The sequence below is a fragment of the Dendrobates tinctorius genome, unplaced genomic scaffold (assembly GCF_039654945.1).
Source record: "Dendrobates tinctorius isolate UK_male_01 unplaced genomic scaffold, ASM3965494v1 ptg000075l, whole genome shotgun sequence".
Lineage (NCBI taxonomy): Eukaryota > Metazoa > Chordata > Amphibia > Anura > Dendrobatidae > Dendrobates > Dendrobates tinctorius.
The window spans coordinates 16,541,339-16,556,259 of NW_027361743.1; the positions used below are offsets into that span (position 1 = coordinate 16,541,339).

At 44.8% G+C, this 14,921-nt stretch overlaps 1 protein-coding gene across 4 annotated transcripts in view; it reads right to left on the reverse strand.

The window, feature by feature from the left end:
• Positions 1-14,921, reverse strand: part of SGCG (sarcoglycan gamma) — a 390,616-nt gene that overhangs the window by 86,754 nt on the left and 288,941 nt on the right. For all 4 annotated transcript variants that reach the window (XM_073583030.1, XM_073583029.1, XM_073583032.1 and 1 more), the window contains exon 4: positions 12,477-12,564. In XM_073583030.1, coding sequence (XP_073439131.1) covers positions 12,477-12,564 — 88 coding nt within the window. The remainder of the gene's footprint in view (positions 1-12,476; positions 12,565-14,921) is intronic.

A 14,921-nucleotide genomic window follows, 5' to 3' on the forward strand; every position in this document is an offset into this window, starting at 1 on the left:
TGAAGACATGAGAGTGTGGGGTGGGGAGATGAATGAATTGAGGGTGGAGTACAGCAAATGATAATGAATTGAGGATGGGGAGAGTAAATGATGTATTGAGAGTGGGAGATGGGGACAATAAATGATGTATTGGGTGAGGGGGAGAGTAAATAATGAATTGACTGTGGGAGAGAGCAAATGATGCTACATTGAAGATGGCGGAGACCAAATGATGATGAATTGAGGGTGGGGGTGGGAGAAAGATTGTACATGACATAATGAACTGGGGTGGAAGGAGCATGTAAATATAAGGAATCAGAGAGGGAGGTGCAGAGTGGGGAGCATCGGGGATGCATTAATGTGACTGGTGGAAAGAGTACAGGTTCTAATTTTTATATTTATTGGGTGGGGAAAGTTGCTATTTATAGTTAGAGGAAGCACTGTGGTGGATTGTAATTTATATTTGGACTGGTGGGTTGCATAATAATTAATTACCGTATATATTTACAATTAGTTTATAGTGTGGGCTTTGACATTTTTTGTTTACCTTCAGCATGATGGCACCGGCGCCTGCACAGTGGCATGTGTGGCTTACTGATAGTGTCACGCACGGTGTAGGAAACAGTAAGTTAAGGGAGCCAAACACTAGGGAAGGGGGAAGTGGGCACCCCTAGGCAGATCTAAAGTCACCCAGTCCGCCCTAAACATCCCTATATAGATTCTGCACCTATCTCCAAGCAGGAACCTAATCACTGAATAACTCTGGCAATAAGCCCTGCTTAGGGAATGACGAAATGAGCACTAGTCGATCCCCACTACCACTCAAGACAGTTGGGATAGACGAACAAGGGGAACATTTATCTTGAGAAAACTCAGATATGTAACACAGACGTCCTCCAGCAACACCAAAAAGATAGCTGACTGCTATAGCTCAAAGCCTCGGCAGGGGGAAATGGAAATATCACTGACAACTCCCAGCAGCAGGCTGGGAGTCTATAAACACCCAGGTCCTGGTGTGCCAATTAGAGCCGGAGAAAGATTGCCACTGGGTCAAAGAGTCAGAAGGGTTAAGAAGGTGTCTGCAAAGCCAAAAACAGAGACCTTCTGCAGCTAGATGCAGATGCGACTGTCTGCGACTTCTGACATACCTGTGACAGATAGATGCTACAGCACATGCACCACCACTGGCGCAATTTTGCTGGAGCCAAATTTTTTATATTACTCCAGCAAAATGGCGGCGACAGCCACCAGTGTGAATAAATAAAATTGGCTCCAGAAAAATGGTGCCAGCAGCACATGTGCAGTAGAATATTTTAGTAGACAATTGATTCTATTGTGCTGGCGCCAATTTGGCTGGAGGTAAATTTTTTTTTCAAAGTCCACACTATAAACTGCAAAATTTAAAATAGGAGGCAGGATCAGTGACCTGTGAGTTAAGTCACAATAAGGAAGATGAGGCCAGAGAGCAGCACATAAAGCTCCAACCACAGGCCCACTCCAGAGCACGAGAATCTTATTAACTGAAAACTGAAAACAAAGTTTAAACAACAACCAAAAGGTGGACTTCTTCAACCCAGGTATCATTTTAATCCATGTAACAGCACCAGGGCCGGCGTCAGCACCTGACGCACCCGGGCAAGTGCAGGGCCCTGGTGAGATGGAGGGGCCCACCAGGGGTGGGCTGGGCCAGATGGCAGAGAGGCAAATGCCCCCCGGGCCACTCCCCAGCACCTGTACAGGGCTGGCCCGGCCGCACAGCAAATTGTGCGCGGCCATGCAATCTGTACTGTGACGCCGCAGGCAGCAGACACAGCCGCCCGCGTCAGTGTATCACGCTGGGGCCGGGAGCTGTGCATGGCCGTCACCTTGATGGCTGCGCAGCTCCCACTCCCTCTGTACTTCCGGGTGAGGTGTTGGGCCTGGGCGATGATGTCATCGTGCAATCGCTGACATGTACCTGGACGCTGGATGCAGAGAGGCACTGCTGGGGAGTGGCTGTGAGGTAAGTATAGGAAACTTTTTTTTATAAAATGAATTCAGTGAGTGAGGGGGCAACACATGATGGAGGTGGGTGAATGGGGCTGTACATGATGGAGGGGGGTGCAGGGGCTGCACATGATGGAGGGGGGTGCGGTGGTTGCACAAGATGAAGAGGGTGAATGGGGCTGTACATGATGGAGTGGGGAGAGTGGGTCTGTACATGATGGAGGGGGGTGAATGAGGCTGTACATGATGGAGGGGGGTGCCGTGGCTGCACATGATGAAGAGGGTGAATGGGGCTGTACATGATGGAGTGGGGTGAGTGGGTCTGTACATGATGGAGGGGGGTGAATGAGGCTGTACATGATGGAGGGGGGTTCAGGGGCTACACATGATGAAGGGGGTGAATGGGGCTGTACATGATGGAGGGGGGTGAATGGGGCTGCACAAGATGGAGGAGGGTGAATAGGGCTGTACATGATGGAGGGGGGTGAGTGGGGCTGTACATGATTTCTACCGTGTCGAGGTATCAGCTTAAAAATTATTTTGGCCAGAACAAAAGCTGCTGGTTATGTATGTGATCTGGTGTTTGATGGAAACTGTTAATACCTGATCAGTGCGGATGTGGTGAGTTTTTCCAAGAGTGGGAGGTGGGACAGTGTAGACAGAGCTGGTGTGGAATCTGGCATAAAAGGGGTTGAATTATATAAAGCCCCTCTGCTGTATGGTATTGTAGAATTTACAATAGCTATCACTCATTTAAGATGTGAAATTTGGCATTGTACTATACCTACAGTCATGGCCAAAAGTATTGACACCCCTGAAATTCTGTCAGATAATATTCAGTTTCTTCCTGAAAATGATTGCAAACACAAATTCTTTGGTATTATTATCTTCATTTAATTTGTCTTAAATGAAAAAACACAAAAGAGAATGAAGCAAAAAGCAAAACATTGATCATTTCACACAAAACTCCAAAAATGGGCCGGACAAAAGTATTGGCACCCTCAGCCTAATACTTGGTTGCACAACCTTTAGCCAAAATAACTGCGACCAACCGCTTCCGGTAACCATCAATGAGTTTCTTACAATGCTCTGCTGGAATTTTAGACCATTCTTCTTTGGCAAACTACTCCAGGTCCCTGATATTTGAAGGGTGCCTTCTCCAAAGTGCCATTTTTAGATCTCTCCACAGGTGTTCTATGGGATTCAGGTCTGGACTCATTGCTGGCCACCTTAGAAGTCTCCAGTGCTCTCTCTCAAACCATTTTCTAGTGCTTTTTGAAGTGTGTTGGGTTATTGTCCTGCTGGAAGACCCATGACCTCTGAGGTAGACCCAGCTTTCTCACACTGGGCTCTAAATTATGCTGCAAAATTTGTTGGTAGTCTTCTGACTTCATAATGCCATGCACACGGTCAAGCAGTCCAGTGCCAGAGGCAGCAAAGCAACCCCAAAACATCAGGGAACCTCCGCCATGTTTAACTGTAGGGACCGTGTACTTTTCTTTGAATGCCTCTTTTTTCTCCTGTAAACTCTATGTTGATGCTTTTGCCCTAAAAGCTCTACTTTTGTCTCATCTGACCAAAGAACATTCTTCCAAAATGTTTTAGGCTTTTTCAGGTAAGTTTTGGCAAACTCCAGCCTGGCTTTTTTATGTCTCGGGGTAAGAAGTGGAGTCTTCCTGGGTCTCCTACCATACAGTCCCTTTTCATTCAGATGCCGACGGATAGTACGGGTTGACACCGTTGTACCCTCGGACTGCAGGGCAGCTTGAACTTGTTTGGATGTTAGTCGAAGTTCTTTATCCAACATCGGCACAATCTTGCTTTGAAATCTCTTGTCAATTTTTCTTTTCCGTCCACATCTAGGGAGGTTAGCCACAGTGCCATGGGCTTTAAACTTCTTGATGACACTGCGCACGGTAGACACAGGAACATTCAGGTCTTTGGAGATGGACTTGTAGCCTTGAGATTGCTCATGCTTCCTCACAATTTGGTTTCTCAAGTCCTCAGACAGTTCTTTGGTCTTCTTTCTTTTCTCCATGCTCAATGTGGTACACACAAGGACACAGGACAGAGGTTGAGTCAACTTTAATCCATATCAACTGGCTGCAAGTGTGATTTAGTTATTGCCAACACCTGTTAGGTGCCACAGGTAAGTTACAGGTGCTGTTAATTACACAAATTAGAGAAGCATCACATGATTTTTCGCACAGTGCCAATACTTTTGTCCACCCTCTTTTTTATGTTTGGTGTGGAATTATAACCAATTTGGCTTTAGGACAATTCTTTTTGTGTTTTTTCATTTAAGACAAATTAAATGAAGATAATAATACCAAAGAATTTGTGTTTGTAATCATTTTCAGGAAGAAACTGAGTATTATCTGACAGAATTGCAGGGGTGTCAATACTTTTGGCCATGACTGTATATTTCTCTGCTGTATCTGTGCATCATGAATCGTGGTATGTGTTAAAGGGGGGGGGGCCTACTGAGACTCTTTCGCCCGTAGCCCTCAAAAACCTGGAGCCGGCCCTGAACAGCACCAACCTGACAGTGCTTGTAGTTTACTTAGCAAAGTCCTGATGACAAGTTCGCTTTAAGGAACTTCTACCTGTTGGGAGGTGTTTAAGCATCGTGCTCTGTCAGTTTGTCTGCACACTTGCTAGTTGTCAGGTCACCTCTTTCCCAGTTACTGCCTGTTCCTGCCTGTACTTGCTGTGCATGAATACCAGCCGTGCTTGTCGTAACTTTCTGTATACCAGCCGTGCCTGCCAGTACCTGCCGTACCATTCTGTATATTAGCCATGCCTGCCAGTAGTAGCTGTGCCTGTATACCAACCATACCTGCCAGTACCTGCCATACCTTTCTGTATACCAGCCGTACCTGCCAGTACCTGCTGTGCCTGTATACCAGCCGTGCCTGACAGTATCTGCAGTACCTTTCTGTATACCAGCTGTGCCTGCCAGTACCTGCCGTGCCATTCTATATACCAGCCGTGCCTGCCAGCACCTGCCATTCCTTTATACCTGTCGAGCGTGACAGTACTAGCCAAGCCTTCCCATTCCTGACCTTTCCAGTTTCCTGCCCCTCTGGGGGTCAGCTGTTGTTTGTCCGGGTCTGAGGTCTGTCTTGGAGTAGCACCTGGCCTCCATCTGGAGCCAAGTCTGACCACACCATCAGGGGCTCTAGCGAAGAATCAGGTTTTCGGCTAGTCACACCCCCCCAGGGTCTCCTCGGGCCTTGGTACAGTGGTTGCACTACCACGTATGTTACGTTATTCTCCATTTTCTGCAGCCCTGGATCTTACTCAATATTGTACTTCCAAAGACATGATTTCCCATTCTTCCAAATTAACTTTGTATTAAAAATATAACAAAAAAAAGCAATTTGGAGGCCAAAAAATCCAAATGATTGTATTAATATATGTAAACTGTTGATCTTAATGTATAGTGCAAAATATGGCATCCTATTATACAGGAGACCCCTGACCTAGAGAGAGATTTGACTAAATCAGCCATTATCTATTAAAGGCGTCGCAGATCCATGGGAATAAATGAGATTTCCTTTGTATTCTGCACCATGGCTGCTCATTATATACTTCTAATGGTCACATATACTTTGAGGTTATTGATTCTGCCTGTCTGTATTCGGGTCTGTGTGCTGAAGGCCTCGACAATATTAATGAGGCACAAAGTTTTGATGAGAAACAGAAGATAACTTTCCAGCATCGCCACTAAGAAAACAAATAAAATAAAAAAATAAGGTCATTGAATTCTTCATGATCATTCCTAAAGGAGAAACAAATATCTAAGGTAAAAGACAGATCAACACAATGCCAAACCACACAGAGGCAGAAGTTAATTGCTTTGTGGAATTGTCAATTACGATTTAATGAATTTCACTATAAAATATGATCTGCAATCAAGCGTATTATGAATAGGAGGGAGCGCGCAGCATGTGGGACTTGGAGGCATATTCTCCCAAGATGTAATAAGTTACTACAGGACACAGGTAATTACCAGGGCTGAAGAAAGTGATGGTTACTGAACTGCAGCAGTTATGGCAGACGGCTCCCGATTAAAGAACTTTATCTGGGAGATGAACAATGGTCTGCAAGCAAGCAAAACAACCTTGCTGCGCTGCTCTTTAGATGAGCCATTGGAACTGCTGTTTAATCCTCAAAGGCTATTTCCACCTATTTTTTCTTTAAATGGTAGGACATTTTTAATGAAGACTATGCAGTGTCTACAGATGCAAAGCAGATTTATTTGTCCCCATAGTAATAGGCACACCCGCACACTCAGGCGGCAGCTGTGGCAAGGCACTCGTCTAAATTTCACCTGCACGTTACATGAAAACGGAGGTCTTGGCTGGGCCTGTGAACTTTTGCTGTGAGAGCATTACGCCCACATGTAACCGATGTTGTGGGTTGGCCTGGACCAGATATTTCACAGTTCAATGAGGGAGACCAACATTGAAAAATACACACGATACTGAACAGCAGCTTAATCAAGGCTATATATAAGGGATAGCGGGTACAAGGTGTTATGAACGTTTCCTTTTACAGTATGATGCATTTGCCACATAGTATCCTTCCTCTGTAGTATACTCCAGGGCTTACTATATCCGCTGTTTCTCCCTTTGGGCAAGCCAGCTTTAACACTACAGACCTGATTAACAAGCCTCCTTTACTTGTTCAGCAGTTCTGCGTCCTATTTCTTCCACTACTGGTGCCCTTGAACTACTGCTCAGGACCCTTCACTATTCCCAGTGTTTCAGTCCTGTTTAGGCCCTTTACCTTTCAGCATTAAAAGCCCAATATCTCTTTTCTAGGCATCCTCTACTAGAACCTGTCTCTGGAAGATCACTCTGTTTCTCTGTCACTTATTCTCATGATCTCTCTATCCCTTCTTTTCAGTCTCCTCTCATTCAGGGTCACCCTCCAATGCAGCACTGTTCATCTTAGACCTTTATGTCCACTCACTTTGCACTCCAGACTCTGCGCCTTCATTACAATAAGCAGCCACTTTCCTTAACACTAACCTCTCCCATTTTGGGCTAGTAGCAACCATTAACTACTTCTGAGTCTGCTGACTGTTTCTGGGCAGGTCTTCCTTACAAAATATTATCAAACATCACTACACACTATACAGGTACACATGACATTATCAATGCTTTAGTGTCAGAAGAATATCTGTGGGGGCTCGGCTGTGAATGCAGGCTCAGTGACCGGTGGTATCCTTGATAACATTACCACTGGACACTGATGCTGCGCTCACAGCAGCTCATTCTTTAGTGGTTCTCAGCACTGTCGCATCTTGGCACTGCCCAGGTTGAAAACTGTTTATGATATGGATTATGGTGTGGGACAGAATGACGGACAGGGATATTGTTGTTTTTTTTAAATTTTTTTTATTACAGGAGACGAGGGCTTCAATGGAATGGGCATTAGGTGAGTATAACTGTGTTTGCTATTTTTCTTAAAAAAAGGAAAAATCTGTTTTGCTTTATTTCAAATAAAGGACTTTATTCTGGCCGTGTCTTTATTTACGATATAACTATAGGATTAGTAATGGATGGGTGTCATATAGATGCTTCTCTAATACTAAGCTGTGGGCTTGATGTCACTGGATGATACAAAGGTGACATCACCCCCACAAATATGAGCCACACTTGCCATTGCCACAAGGCAAGTAGGAAGAGCTGGGCGAAGCACCAGAATTCGCATTTAGATGCGCCTTTTCTGGAGGCTGCTGTTTTTAGGCTGGGGGGGTCAATATCCATGGCCCCTTACCAGCCTAAGAATACCAGCCCTCAGCTGTCTGCTTTAACAAGGCTGGTTGTCAAAAAATGGGGGGAACCTCATGCCGATTTTTAAATTATTTATTTAAATAACTAAAAAAATACAACGTGGGGACCCCTCAATTCTTGATCACCAACCTTGCTAAAGAAAACAGCAGTGTGTCACAACCCACAGCTGTCAGTTTTGCCTGACTGGTTATCAAAAATACAGAGGTACCTAAGCCGTTTTTTTTAAATTATTTATTTAGTGCGCAGGCGCTGGCTAATGAATACTTACATCAGCTAGTGTGGGCAAGACAGCTGTCTGTCTGATGGTAATGATTTTACAGCTAATCAGAGGCAGTGTTTGCTGTGCTATTATGTGTATGACAGCGAGAGAAACACCCGATGTTTGGGGGGCCGAACCCGAACAATAACACAGACCTCCTGGTGAAGTCTGTGTTCGGGGGCTGTGCCCAAACAGTAGGTGTTCTCTACAGACAACAAACTTTACTGTTTGGGTTTGTCCATCATATACGGTAACAACAATATGCTTATCTTCAAGGGTGGAAGGGGAGCACTATTTCCATCTCTTTACAGTGATTTCTGAGATCAGGGTTTGTTATAACCCTATGTAATAGGGATTAAGATTATTAGCCCCTTTTGAAATCATATGAGCCCTTAGAGACATGGACCTACAAAACTCATAGTAGCTCCTACAGAAGTCACAAGAAATAAAGAAGTTCACCACACCAGTATTGCTCAGGATACACAAGGAAGTTGATGAATGCGTACCAATTCCTGCTGATGAAGCTAAACTATTGCAGAACCAAAGGAGATAAAAGGATTTTCTGGCACTTCCATCCATAAAATTAATCTTTTGGTTAGCATTTTATTTAAAAACAGGAGTATGCATCATGGGGATAAAACCTTACACATTTCTGGCGTACACTACGCCCTTAGTCATAGGAATATCCTTCATCTTAAGCTTGGATTCACCAAAAATAGCAAAATCAATACACATCTGCTGTCACTGTCTGCATTCAGTCGGCAGCAGATGTGATACCATAGCCACTGCTGCCGGTGATTGGGTGCGTCTGCTGACATGAAAAATATCCAGTTATGAGCAATTTTCATCTAAGGCAGTTCAAAAGCTAAAACTGACCCGGACTGGGACATTCAGCGATTTGAGGAATGGTGCTCTGGAAGGTAAGATTTTGGAACTGCAGGACCCTGTCTTGAATAGCACATGTTCGACCTCCATGTTTTGTATTTTTCCAACTGTCATGGCGCTCACATGATGAAATTTGACAATTTTCTTGGCCGAGAAACCGCTATCCATGAGCTGGATGATGCTGTTTCTCTTTTCTTGAGAAATCTTCTTTATGGCTGCTCTTCAATTTGAATCAGTGACCTTTCGCTTGGGAATCAATACCATAGTGAGTTATTAGGATATGTCAGAAAAGGTTGTATTTTGCAGTATACAGGTAGAAAAACATTTTTCCACCACCAGGACCAAAACATCAACAATGCAGTGACATGACAAGAATCTGCATAACTAATCATATGCTAAATAGTTGCAAGTCACATTTATGTATGAGATAGAACCGTCAATTGGAAGAGGGTCAATCACTGATAGGATCGCCCACTCGGCTGAGGATGATCAATCACTGATAGGACAGCCCACTGGACTGAGGATGGTCAAATAACGATAGGACTGCTCACTGAACTTAGGATCGTCAATCACTGACAGGACCGCCCACTGGACTGAGGATGGTCAATTACTGATAGGACCGCACACTTGAATGAATAGGGTCAATCACTGATAGGACCACCCACTGGACTGTGGATGGTCAAGCACTGATAGGCCACCCACTGGACTGAAGATGGTCAATCACTGATAGGACCACCCACTGGGCTGAAGATGATCAATCACTGATAGGACCACCCACTTTACTGAGGATGGTCAATCACTGATAGGACCACCCACTTTACTGAGGATGGTCAATCACTGATGGTACCGCACACTTGAATGAATAGGGTCAATCACTGATAGGACCACCCACTTGAATGAATAGGGTCAATCACTGATAGGACCACCCACTGGGCTGAAGATGATCAATCACTGATAGGACCACCCACTTTACTGAGGATGGTCAATCAATGATAGGACCAACCACTTGAATAAATAGGGTCAATCAATGATAGGACTGGACTGAGGATGGTCAATCACTGATAGGACCACCCACTGGACTGAAGATGGTCAATCACTGATAGGACCTCCCACTGGACTGAGGATGATCAATCACTGATAGGACCACCCACTTTACTGAGGATGGTCAATCACTGATAGTACCGCACACTTGAATGAATAGGGTCAATCACTGATAGGACCACCCACTTGAATGAATAGGGTCAATCACTGATAGGACCACCCACTGGACTGAGCATGGTCAATCACTCATAGGACCGCCCACTGAAAATAAAAATCCCAGAAATAGCAAAGATTAAATGATTAAAACACAGGTTATACTGATTTTTTTCTCACAAATCTACAGTATATATCAATCTACTCAGCTTCCCCTGTGCTATAACACAATGTCTGCAGATTGGATGGCACTTTTTTGGTGATAGGTTTCCTTTAAAAATAATAAAAGTCAAAAGCTTGGTGTGAAGTGTATCCACATTGTGCATAACAAATGAAGAATAATACAGAAATGTTCATATATATATGTATATTTATATATGGGTCGCCCTCTCAGGGCTGTGGGGTACTCGGTACCGGGCCGGTGTCAGGGGAATGTGTCACAGCAGCGATGACCCGGTCCGTGGCCCTGGGCGCCCAATATCAATGGCGGTGATGTTAATGGTGTCAAAGTTTATATGAATAGTTTGTGACGCCACCCGTGGTGTTTGGCAAGGGAGATGGTAAGCCAACGCTGCATACAGATCCGCTGGGATTGATGGTGTGGTGCAGCAGAGATGGTATAGCTCCCCACAGGTGGAGCTGTAGTCCCAGGGCAGTGTAGGTGCAATGGATGAGGAGAGGCGCAGATTGGTATGGAGGCTGGTACCCAGGTGTAGTGTTGCGGGAATAACTGGAGGACACCAGAGTATGCGGTTCCAAAGCTTTACTCACTGTTTGCAGTTCACACAACTGCCTGCCTCCGTACTGTGTTCTCCAGGCCAGGGCTCCAGCCAACCTCCAGGCAGGATAGGATTCTCTCTTCCACACTCCGCCAACATGTACCTTCACTGAACGACTCCTCCAATGCGCCTTTAGGTGCGAAGCACTCCAGTACTTAGTTACCCTGGAATGCCTCTCTCTATGTGTTCCTAGTCTTTACTTGTATGACAGACAGCTGTAGCCTGCTTCGGGGACTCCTCACTGCGTCCCGGCTCTCTAATCAGTTACTGTTGTGTCCCAAGTCTATGATGGGAGCAAGGCGTTAGCGGCTCACTACTCCTCCGGTGTCTGTTGCCGGACATAAAGATCCAATCAACCTCGGGGACCGGGCCCCGGCCTTTGCGCTCTCTGGACTGGAAGGGTTCTCTATCTTTCTTCAACCAGCTTCCCACCGTCCTTCTATTCTCCTTCATTCCGATCTGTTCTCTCTCTTATGGAAGGTTAGGTTATCAATCTTATCAGTCTCTTTCTCTGTCTTTCTCGTGCCAGCAGCCCAGATCACTGGGACCTGCTGCAGCACGTCCCTCAGACATCCATCTTCTCTCTCCTCTCACCAACTAACTAACTAACTCTCACTCTTCCCACTCTTTTGTATCATCATCTCACTCCACCCGCCTCCCAGCACATCTCGTGTTACGAAGCAGGGTTCCACGAGGGGTGCTCTGCTAACCCCCAGCCTGAAGCTGTTAGGTGGCCCCACTGAACTATCCTGTGTGTGGAATGCAGGTGTGGAGTGTGGTCAGGAGTTCCCACCTTACCTGGGTGGTGGGGCACTACACCATAGGAGAAGGTGCAGTACCTCTGTGGCGACTGAAGCCTCAGGGGCGCCACATATATATATTAGGTTAATGTATCTTGTGTCACCCGACATATAGGGCTAGTCCACATTGCACTGCTGGAATCTGTAAAGATATTCATTACCAAGTGTTGCACCACTATAGATCAAATGAAGCATTGCAAAATTCTCACTAAAATCAATACTCTGCCTATATAGAGCACAGACAAGCTGTGACAGACCCTCGTTTAGCTGCTCCCTTGTCAGGCTAATTTAATAGTCGTAAATATGTGTTTTATTTTTCATGCACCTCTGTAGTCTTTTGGGGTTTAATGTTCCCTCTCCTAATGTTTCTGTACTTCAGTTGTCCAATATTTCTTATCTAAAGTAGCATAACTAAGTATACTTTCATCTTCTAATGATCTACTGGAGCTGTGTGACTAATACACAGTCATTTGGTGAATAGGAAAGTTTTCTACTGTCTAATTAATCCTTGGTTTCTGCCTTAATATTTCAAACATTACCCTGAAGAATACCGGGAAGGAATATGTTATTTATTTGAGATACTCTGAATTTCCCTCCTCATTATTTGGTTCCGTAACAATATTTTTTCTCACAGAAACGGATGGACTACTCATAAACATCATCCCGAGCCCATTACTAATGCTAAGGCTGCACAAACACATTTGTAGTGATGTCATAATGCAACGCTGCTGTAATTGGTTCGGCGTCTCGCTGATCGATGTGCTCTCACGTGCCGGCGTTGACTTACCCACTGTCAATCTCCCGGTGATTTGCCCATCGGAGTTTCTTGCATTTACAGTTACATTTTGAGAAGAATGCAAATGCAGAGAATTGTCCTGTGGGAAAAAAGACACGTGTTACACCTAATAGAAAAGTTTTTTATTAATAAACAAAATATACCATCTGCTTTGGGCATAAATCTAAATGGTGCAAAGGAACAAATGGCCCTTTTCCCACTGTTATAATGGCTACATGCGTTAAAAGGAATCTGTCAGCTATGAAATTTAAGGGCAGCAGAATATAGGAAAAGAGATCCTGATTCCAGTGACGTGTCACTTACTGGGCTGCTTGTTGTAGTTTTGATACAATCCCGTTGTAGCTGTATTCAAAATGCTAAGCTGTGTATAACCCCGCCCACACACCTGATTGGCAGCTTCCTGTGTACACTGTGGATTGTCAGTAAACTGCCAATCAGTGGAGGGGGCGGGGTTACACAGATTAGCTGTACTGTCGAGCATGTGAGACCTAGTCCAGCGGTACTGAAACTACAACACAGACTAGTAAGTGATACAGTCATATGTAAAAGTTTGGGCACCCCTATTAATGTTAACCTTTTTCTTTATAACAATTTTGGTTTTTGCAACAGGTATTTCAGTTTCATATATCTAATAACTGATGGACTCAGTTATATTTCTGGATTCAAATGAGGTTTATTGTACTAACAGAAAGTGTGCAATCTGCATTTAAACAAAATTTGACCGGTGCAAAAGTATGGGCACCCTTATCATTTTCTTGATTTGAACACTCCTAACTACTTTTTACTGACTTCCTGAAGCACTAAATTGGTTTTGTAACCTCATTGAGCTTTGAACTTCATAGCCATGTGTATCAAATCATGAGAAAAGGTATTTAAAGTGGCCACTTGCAAGTAGTTCTCCTATTTGATTCTCCTATGAAGAGTGGCATCATGGGCTCCTCAAAACAACTCTCAAATGATCTGAAAACAAAGATTATTCAACATAGCTTTTCAGGGGAAGGATACAAAAAGTTGTCTCAGAGATTTAACCTGTCAGTTTCCACTGTGAGGAACATAGTAAGGAAATGGAAGAACACAGGTACAGTTCTTGTTAAGCCCAGAAGTGGCAGGCCAAGAAAAATATCAGAAAGGCAGAGAAGAAGAATGGTGAGAACAGTCAAGGACAATCCACAGACCACCTCCAAAGACCTGCAGCATCATCTTGCTGCAGATGGTGTCACTGTGCATCGGTCAACAATACAGCGCACTTTGCACAAGGAGAAGCTGTATCGGAGAGTGATGCGAAAGAAGCCGTTTCTGCAAGCACGCCACAAACAGAGTCGCCTGAGGTATGCAAAAGCACATTTGGACAAGCCAGTTACATTTTGGAAGAAGGTCCTGTGGACTGATGAAACAAAGATTGAGTTGTTTGGTCATACAAAAAGGCGTTATGCATGCGCTGTATTGTTGACCGATGCACAGTGACACCACCTGCAGCAAGATGATGCTGCAGGTCTTTGGAGGTGGTCTGTGGATTGTCCTTGACTGTTCTTTTGGAAGCGCATTGCGCAGCAGGGTGGTGTGCTGGTAAAAGGGGGAAAAAAAAACAAAAAAAAAACCTCTTTTAAATCTTTTTCCTGAGCGAGTGTGAACGAGCTGAGTGTGACCTGAGTGTAAGTGCGAACTGTGGTAAGTGTGTGACTTGAAATTCAGTGACTTTAGATTCAGGGAGTTTCCAAGGAAGGTCTTACTGAATTGCTGTTATATTAATACTTTTTTTTTTTTTTTTTTTAATTTATTTTTGCTTATCTTATTGTCTGGTGCAATCCCCATTAGGATGTGCTCCACTATTGCCAATGCCATCCAGTGCACGTCTTGCCGCATGTATGAAATCCTTGACCAGCCGGTCGAGGGTGCATACTGCTGTGCGAGATGTGAGCACGTTGTGCATTTGGAAGCCCAGATACTGGATCTAAATGTGCAGCTGGCAACACTGAGATCCATAGACAATATGGAAAGGAGTCTTCTGCTCACTGAGCAGACGCTCAATGGGATAGATGAGGGGGGATGCTAGGTTGGAGCTGCAGGACAATGAAGCAGCTAGCTGTGTGACAGTTAGAAGGCGGGGTAGAGGGAAGAGCACCAGGGAGGCTAGTCCTGATCTGGCACACCCCAATAAGTTTGCTAAGTTGGCAGATGAGGGGAGTGTTAGTGCAGGAGTAGCACTGCTGCAGCAAGGCATGTCCTCTGAAAGCCGGAGGAGTGTCTGCTCCAGTAAGGGGGGAAATAGGAGAGCAGGGCAGGCCAGACAGGTTCTGGTAGTGGGAGACTCAATTATTAGGGGAACAGATAGGGCAATCTGTCACAAAGACAGGGATCGTCAAACGGTGTGCTGCCTACCTGGCGCTCGAGTCCGACACATCGCTGATCGGGTTGACAGATTACTGGGAGGGGCTG